At 42.5% G+C, this 9374-nt stretch overlaps 1 protein-coding gene across 1 annotated transcript; it reads right to left on the minus strand.

Moving 5' to 3' along the window:
* Positions 1 to 3926: 3926 nt before the first annotated feature.
* Positions 3927 to 7698, minus strand: LOC102829650 (chymase-like). The gene is made up of 5 exons (XM_006835375.1): positions 7641 to 7698; positions 6660 to 6810; positions 4944 to 5079; positions 4474 to 4728; positions 3927 to 4070 (listed from the first exon to the last, which is right to left on the minus strand). The coding sequence occupies exons 1-5, from the start codon at positions 7696 to 7698 to the stop codon at positions 3927 to 3929; spliced, it is 744 nt and encodes a 247-aa protein (XP_006835438.1).
* Between the last annotated feature and the right edge of the window lie 1676 nt (positions 7699 to 9374).

Genomic DNA, 9374 nt, shown 5'->3' on the forward strand with positions numbered 1-9374 from the left:
CATCATTCATCTCATACCCTCAGTCTGCATTTAACTATATGGATGGTGTGGCATAATCCTTTCGTCAATAATTTCTTCTTGAAGCCCACAAATCCAAAACCACTAGACACATGTGAAATCAAACAAAGTTTATTTAGCTTGTTGCAGCATGGGAGACTATGCCCCAGGGGAAGTTGGGTGTATCTCAATAAGAAGGAACTGATATGGGCTTATTCTATGATTTTGCTAAGTGATGCTAAGAAAAGGTCAAAAATAGAGGTCACTTCTGAACTAGATGTTGTTAGAAAGTGTGGGCCATTCAGTGACTGATTATATAAATTCTTATTTATTGTTTCCATCTAGGAGGTTGGGGAATTAAGTTGAGCTAGAGTTGCCCTTGATTTCTTTGTGTTGCATTGGCTACTAACCTAAAGGTTGATGGTTCAAACCATGCACTGTCTCCACAGAAGAAAGTCTAGGCAATATACATCTACAAAGATCGTAACCAAGAAAATCATATAGAGAAGTTCTATTCATAGCACGTGGGTTATCATGAATTGGAATAGAATTGATGACCATAGGTTTGATTTACTAAAGTTGTTCTTAGTTAAGAAGAAATGGTTTCTTATGTTAATTGAAAGAGGAGGATGTTCAATCAATTTTGTGGCCTGTGCATCTTGTTCTAGTTTGGTTAACATTCTGAGAAAATTCCTAGAAGTATCACAGTTTAGCTGATGACTGTGAAATTTGTCTTTTCCCATCCTCCATAAGCATCACTTCCCCAATACCATTCATATCTCTGCCTCACTCACTACAACACATGACATTTATATAGATATGGAGTGCTGGTGTGGCTCTCTGTGTTAATGTGCTGGACTGCAAAGTCAGTTTGAACCACAAGGTCAATGGTTCAAGCTCACCAGCTGCTCCTTGGAAATCCTATACAGAGTTGCTATGGGTCGGAACTGACTCAATGGCATTTAACAACAACAACAACAACATGACATATATACTTGGTCTCATGACCTTACCCTGGTGATGACCTAATTATTAACAGGACAATGATGAGTTTGAATAATGGAAAATTCTAACTAAAATGTGTATACTACTCCAGATCCACTGGACCCCGTTTAGTGATGGTTTGCTTTGCTTTTAAGTTGGAACGGTTCTCATGACAGCTAATACAGTCCCCATGGTCATAAATCCCTATGCTGCCAGCACTGACCAAGGATTCCCTCCTGCTCAGTAATGCCTGAGAAGAGAAGGAGGGATTGTTGTGTCTGATCACTGGTCCAGTGGACTCACAGTGGATCAAAGACCAGGTGGGAAGGTATTATGTTCTGTGGACATCAGTCAGATTGTTTTCTGGACCACTCCAGTTTTGGCAGAGTGCCATGAACAGAGTAAAGTGGTCACAGAGGTAGGGGTACAGTTTGTTCAAGGGTCCAGAAGCATGGTCTATCTCTCACCAAGATTGATTCAACTACCGCCACAAGCCAGTAGCAAAGATGATTGAGAATGTTCAACCTCCCAGTGGCGATGACAATTGCTGAACCCTTGAGATGACACATCTCTACTCCTCTTGGAGAGACAAGGCAGCCACCTGGTGAGATTACTTCAGACCTATTCTACTTTGAAAGGAGCAATTCATCATTTTTATTGGTATTGGTACTTCCTTTGGATATTAGTTTTTTTCTTTGTCTAGGAGTGTAAGAATGTTGACTACCCATGAAGTAACCTGGACCAATGGACGATAAAAGATGGGTATATGTGCTAATCCTCTGGTCAGTAGAAATCTAGTGCTGTATCTCCAAAATATATGGGGTTTTGAGCCAGATTATATATTTTTTTAAAAAAGATGTGAATCCCATCCCCTATTGATAACCACCATAATTATATTGAGGTAATTATTTTTAGTCTTTCCTGATACACATATAAAATAGAATTGATACATTTGAGTTATGGTGTTGGAGGAGAATATTGAAAGTCCCATGGGCTGCCAAAAGAATAAACAGATCTGTGTTGGAAGAAGTACAGTCAGAGTGCTCCTTGGAGGCCAGGATGGCCAGACTTTGTCTCTCATATTTCAGACATATTGTCAGGAGGGACCTGTCACTAGAGAAGGATATCATGTTTGGTAAAGTGGAGGGTCAGAGAAAAAGAGGAAGACCCCAGCGAGATGGACTCACACAGTAGCAGCAGCAGTGGGCTTAGCAATGATTGTGAGCTTGGCTCAGAACTAGGCAGTGTTTCGTTCTGTTGTACATAGGGTCACTATGAGTCGATATCAACTTGATGGCACCTAACAACAACAAAAATTGAGATTTTATTGTAGAGAGATTTCTATATTGCCTTTTAGAATGTTATATCAAATTGTACTACATCATTAAATCTTTTGAGAACCAATTTTCATTAAAATTTCAATAAAATAATTTATTATTGATAATATTCAATCATATGAATTTGCCATTTAAACTTTGTTTCATGGTTGGATTCAAACATTTTTATTATTAAAAGTGCTGGGATTGAAATCCTTATATGTGACTCTTCGTGCTCATCTCTGATGATCCTTTCTGCAAGACAAATCCCTAGTTCACTTAGTTAAAGGGATTTAAACTGGTTAGTAATATCAGCTTCAGGTTCCTGTTGATCTGCCCCTGTCCTGCCCTGCTTTGTCTCCTGTATTTAGGCCAATTGACAGAGTTTGTGTTGGGCAGGCTCTACACCTCTGCTTCTGGTTTAGGTGAAGCCCTTTGTGGCTTGGTGTTGCTCGTGTAAATTTTTTGATGCTGTCGCTCCACTTATCTGCTCCTGGTATTGGTTTTGCAACTGGGAGTGAGAGGCAATCTTCTCTGCATCATGAATTCAAAGTTCCACACATGCTAGATCTCTTATCTAAAGGCCCCATGTGGTGCCAACTGTCTTTTCTGTATCATGTGCATAAGCCAGAGGTTCTCATGAGAGTTAATTTTGCATCCCTAGAGAACATTTATGGTGTTGGCAAAGAATATTGAAAGTACCAAGGACTACCGTAAGACAAACAAATCTGTCTTGGAAGAAGTACAGTCATAATACTCCTTAGAAGCAAGGATGGCAAAACTTGACCTCACATACTTTGGGCAGATCATCAAGAGGCACCAGTTCTTGAAAAGAGACATCATGCTTGGTAAAATAAAGGATCGGTGAAAAAGAGGAAGACCCCAACAAGATGGATTGGCACAGTGGCTACAACAGTGAGCTCAAACAGAAGAATCGTGAGGATGGTGCACACTGGGTAGTGTTACATTCTGTTGTGCTGAGGGTGGTTATAAATATGAAGTGATTTGATGGCACCTAACAACCACAACAATAAGGGGACATTTATCGATGTCTGCAGGCATATTTGGTTGTCACAACTTGGAGGGAGATTCCTCCTGGCATCTAGTACACAGAGGTCAGGAATGCAACTCAAAACATACTGTATTTTGCTTGAAATTCAAAATGTTTCTGAAAATTATGAATGATACATCAGAATTGGAACAGGATTGAAGATTAAGGCAAAGAAGGATCTGATGTCATTTTTTGTTTATGTTGGAAATGTGGATTCTGCCTCAGTAGGAAATCCTTCCTTTTCTTTCTTTCTCTATTTTGTCCTCCTCATTGTCTCTTCTCTCTCTCCCACACACCCACATACACCCACAACCCTTCCAAATCTTACAGACTTCCTGGACTAGGAGTCAGGTTGCTGTGTACTAGGAGAAGAGAGCACCAAAGAGGAGACACACACTCTGGAAGCAGGTCTTTATTGAAATTTATTGAGAGCTCTGTAATATGCAGGAAACTTCGTGAGGCTCAGGGATGTGGCAAGATTTCAGGAGAAAGAAGGACAGGTTCAGAGTGAGTGGCACAGAGAAGTTTGCTCAGGTTCAGGTCTTGGTTTCTTCTCAGGCTGGTCCAGGCTAGCAGGGTTAATTCTCCTTCAGGACCTTATTGATCCAAAGTCGATAATTGGAGATTCGGGTGAAGACAGCAGGGGGCTTTGCATCATGCCTTCCATAAGAGACAATGCCCTGGGCCACCCCAGCACACAGAAGCGGGCCCCCAGAGTCTCCCTATTTGGGGAGAGAGAGAAAGAAAGAGAGGGCATAAGGTGAGTTTAAAAAGTCCTCCACTCCTACCTGTGGGTCCCAACTCCTGGCCACAATCAGACCTAAACTCAGTCCCAGCAGCCTTGACTCCTCATGGGGTTGTACATCTGAGTCTGAGGTCCCCTTCCTTCTCTGGGACAATCACTGTGGCTTCTTCCTGTTGTTCATGTTCCCTGTGCAACAGACTAACATGAAAGGCCAGAGACTGTACCACACCATGTGAAGAAGGATCTCAGAGGGAGAGTTTCCTCAGTCCTGTGATCCCAAACCTTCTCACTGGTTGACAATCTTCTGACCCCTTCTCCTCCCAAGGGAAGTATGACCCTCCAGCAGTGATTTGGGGGCAGAATCCAAGCTTGGAAGTCACCTTATATGCAGATCTTATCTTCCTGGGATTGCCCACACACAGCTGGGACTGGTGGTTAAAATCCGGGTAGTGTTTGCAGGCCTGGGGGTCCATGAGTCTCACTTTCACCTCTTGCAGAACGTCTGATGTAGGTTCCATAACTCCTGTTCTTCCCCAGCCAGCCACCCGACACATTCTCCCAGGTGGGACAAAGCAGTATTGGGGTGGGAGGGGAAGTGTTCCCACAGCCAGGGTCAGGTTGGCTTTCTCCTTTAGCTGTAAAGGGAATTGAGGGCCTGTCAGTGCTAGAAATGAGTCAGAAAGAAAGCAGTTGGAGTCAGTCAGGGAGGACCATTCCCACCAGAGCCCAAATAGGTGATTTGGAAAGGATTGTGTTTCAAAGGAAAATCAGGGAAGTTTCAGAATAATAGGGACCTGAAGGAAAAGTCAAGAAGACAGGAAGCAGAGAAGGGGAAGACAGATGCTATTACCTTTAGTAACATGATGTCATTGAGAACTGCAGAGTCATTATATTTTGGATGAGGAAATTGTTTTACAACCTTGAGTATCTGCCATGTGTCTTGTTTTTTTCTTATGTTATGGGCTCCAAGGATAACTGTTATAGAGCTAATATGAAAGAAAAAGAAGGATTAGGAGAAATGGTGATGGTTTGGGTTTTCTGCCAAAATATACCCACTTTAGGAAACGGGGTGCCTCTCACCAGGTCTTTACCCATGACTTTTTCTGGGCCACTTATGGTATTTGGGATGAGCTATCCAGGGGTTCTAATGTGATGCTGTAGGATAAGCACTCAACTCCTAACTGCAATGTTGGTAGTTTAAACCTACCTTAGGAGCTCTGGTAGCGTAGTGGTTACAAATCGGGCTGCGAACCTTAAGGTCAGCGGTTCGAAACTACCAGCCGCTCCACGGGAGAAAGATGAAGCTTTCTACTCCTGTAAAGATTTACACCCTCAGAAACCCTGTACAGGGTCGCTATGGGTCGGAACCGACTCGATGGCACTTAACAACAACAATATACAGGGTTGCTATGAGTTGGCACCAACTTGATGGCACTTTACAACAATCCAGGGAGCAGAGACAACTTCCAGGATCCTCAAGAATTTCTGGGACCTAAGCAGATCCTCAGGAATTGCTGAGGACTGAGAAGATCTTGGAGCACTTGTGATACAGTGGTTAACAATTTCTGTGATAACTTAGAGGTTGGCAATTCAAACACACAAAAGCAGGAGAAAAATGTGGCAGTCTACTTCTGTAAAGATTGTTGTTGCTGTTGTTAAGCACCATCATGTCAGTTCCGACCCATAGCAACCCTGTATAGGGTTTCCAAGGAGTGGCAGGTGAGCTTGAACTACCGACCTTGCAGTTCAAACTGACTTTGCAGTCCAGCGCATTAACCACAACACTACACCAGGACTCCTTTATAAAGATTACAGCCTTGGAAACCATATAAAGTGCTTCTACTCTGTCCTGGACTCCTGGTATGGCATTAAAGAATCAGCACTGGACTATAAACCACAAGACCAACAGTTCAAACCCATCAGTTGCTCTTTGGAAACCCTATATAGGGTCGCTATGACTCAGAACAGACTCGATGACACTTAACAATAAATCTGTCCTATGGGATTATGATGTGTCAGAACCAACTCAATGGCAATGGATTTGGTTATTTAATTTTTCTGAGTAGGTCATGGAGGAATGATGAGGACAAGACAGGATTAGCATTTCCTAATCTGGGGAGTCTTATATCAGGGGCAGGTGCAGGGGATATCAAAGGAAAGGAGGGATCAATGGGGTCCCACATGAGCCTTAATCTCTATCTCCCATGAGTATAGTGAGTTCTGATCCCTAAGAAATAAATACCAGAGCTTTAAAAGGGAGTAGAGGAAGTGACCCAGAGAACCAGGATCCCCAAAGTGACTCATTTATCTTTATGTTAGAATGGGGCTGATGGAGGTCTACTTTTAAAGAAGTGACGCTGGAGAAGGTATCTCTTTCCTCAGCTCACAATGACCAAGGCTCAGGGCATCTATTCAAGTATGAGGCTAATCTCTTCAAGTCCAATTCTTTCTCTCCTTAGAGTTTATCCAGGCCTAAGAGCCCCTCCTCAGGCCACACCATGGTGTATTCTGGGTTCCTACCATTCCCCACTCCTCCTTGGAGATCAACAAGACTCTATCTTCTCACCTTCCTGCACAATGAGCAGCTGTCATTACAAAGTCCCGTCTTATCAGGAAACCACCACAACTCGCCCAGTAACCCTGGGAAGTGACGATTGCCAGGTAGGCCATGTAGGGACGGGAATGTGGCTTGCACTCTTGGCCACCGATGATCTCCCCTGAAACAGAGAACCCCAGGGCTTGGACAGAGACAACAAGCATATTCTTTACAGAGAACACACAGTTGGCTTAAAGTTGAGAGAGGCTTTCCTTGAATGTCATCCTCACCATATTTTCTAGCCATGTTCCCTCTAATATGTCTATAGTAGGTTTTCCCCACATAAATTCTCATTGCTTCTTCCAGGATGCAATCCCTAAGCCTGTTTTAAATACCATTTAGGCATTTTCACCGTATATACCTTCCCCCATCCTGTGTCACTGAACAGTTCAAGCTCTTCAGGTTCCTGGATTCTCTACACCCCATAAGTGTTATTACAGAATCACCAAGTCAAAAGATCATCAGTAATTCTAAGGCTCAGACGTTTAAGAAGTCATGCCTGTTTTCCTGGGGGAAACCCTTCTGACTTACTCTGGACTTTTCACCAATCAATGTAGAATTATTCCAGAAACCAACAAACAGTAGAGGAGCTCTGGTAGCGTAGCGATTACTAGCTGAGCTGCTAACCTGGAGGTCAGCAGTTCGAAACTACCAGCTGTTCCATGGGAGAAAGATGAGGCTTTCTGCCCCTGTAAAGATTTACAGGCTTGGAAACTCTATATAGGGTCTATATAAGTCGATACCAACTCCACTGCCTATAACCAACCAACCAACCAACCAACCAACCATAAGCTACAGAGAATGGTTGGGTATATCCCAAGTGGCAACTTCACTTTGAAACTAGTAAAAGGACATCCTGGAACCCTGTTTCAGAGTCTGCTATATTCAAATCAAGCATCTTTGGTTTAGGAAATGATCCACTAGTTCCAGAGAAGGACGCCTAAGACTCACCAGCTTCAGCTCTGGGTGACAGGAGGAAGACCAATAGGAGAAGAAAACTAAGACACATCTTCTCAGAGCAGCCACCCATGGCAGGTGCTATGGGTGTTTTCCTGTCTTGGGTTTTATAACTCCCAGTAAGTGAGGGAGGGGTAGAGTTGTTAACCACAGGAACTGCCTGGTCACGTTTGCTTCTCTTATTCTAAATGTGCTGTCTTTCTGATCTGTTCTGCTAGAGATGGCATGAGACCTGAAGCCCCAAATTCTGACTTCCAGGATGAACCCTAAATCATAGTGTCCCATCTGGGGGAAGAGACCATGTCTAACCAGTTAGGGCAACTGGTTAAAAGTCCACCAGAAACATGGGTGTGCTGGGAGGCAAGAAGGGAAGTATCCAAAGCATACAACCTTTCATGGTTATTGCCTATAGTGTTGTTATGAAGTGAGGACCTGTACAGTGTTTCCAAGGAGCAGCTGATGAGTTTTGAACCTCAAACCTTGTGGCCCAAACCAATCTTGTGGTCCAGTACATTATCCTGCATCACCACACCAGTACTACCATAGTAAGAAATGACCCAATATATATATACAAAATGACCCAATATATATACATACATGTGTCCTGGTCTGGCGCTGTGGATTAATGCAGCTACTGCAAAGCCATTTGAACTTCAAGATCGGTGGTTCAAGCTCACCAGCTGCTCTTCAGAAACCCTATACAGGGTCGCTATGGGTTGGAACCGACTTGATGGCACTTAACGACAACAACAACAATGTGAGCATAGGAGCACAAGTACACAAATAATCAGCATATCAGGAAATAATATTTATCTTTACCATATGCAATGCTCTTTGTCAGTTGCCATTCCACTCTATGTTAAAATATGAGTGGCGCCTCACTTAAAGAGTGATTGCCTGCAATTTGAAAGATATCATCTGGATCTCTCTTTTCCTCTGCATTAAGTGTTCATTGACAGAAGGAGATAGAACCAAGGAGAATAGATGGGGAAGGGGACAGGCACTATGACAGGACTTTGTATCCATCATCACAAGAGCTAATGGGATTCTCATTAGCATATTTTGAGAGCCTATAAAGTTCTGGTGTGATACTATAGGATAAACACTGGACTACTAACCACAAAATTGGTGGTTCAAACCCACCAGCCACTCCTTGGAAACCCTATGCAGGGTCACTATGAGTTGGAACCAACTCAATGCGTAACAACAAAAGTAAGTTATCTCCCTATGCGTATACTTCGTTGTCACAAATCTTAGATATATTATTATTTCCATAACAGCCATGTGAATTACATATTACTGTATCAGTTTTATCAACCTAGCTACAAGTCCTATGGTTCGGATTTAAATTTTTTATTCCAAATCTAATGCCCTTTCTGTTCTACCATCAAAGAGAAATAGATAATTTATACATACAGGAGAAGGGTGGTTTGATCCAATGGAACTGAGGTTTCCTGTTCTTATATTGCAAAACAGCTAAGAAATAAGATATACTCAGCGTCAGTATCTGAGGCATTTGGGGGTTTGTTTCCCACAACAGCCCTGTGAAATACTGACACTACAGTGTTTCTCTTAATTTCTTGTTCACATTGGCTGCTGATGGTATATAGAAGCATTTGATCTTGTACTCTGCAACTTTGCTGAATTTACTAGTTCTGATAGCTTTCTTGAATATTCTTTTGTATTTTCTATATGCAATATCATGGCATGTACAAATATAGTTTTACT

The sequence above is a fragment of the Chrysochloris asiatica genome, unplaced genomic scaffold, assembly GCF_000296735.1.
Source record: "Chrysochloris asiatica unplaced genomic scaffold, ChrAsi1.0 scaffold00017, whole genome shotgun sequence".
Lineage (NCBI taxonomy): Eukaryota > Metazoa > Chordata > Mammalia > Afrosoricida > Chrysochloridae > Chrysochloris > Chrysochloris asiatica.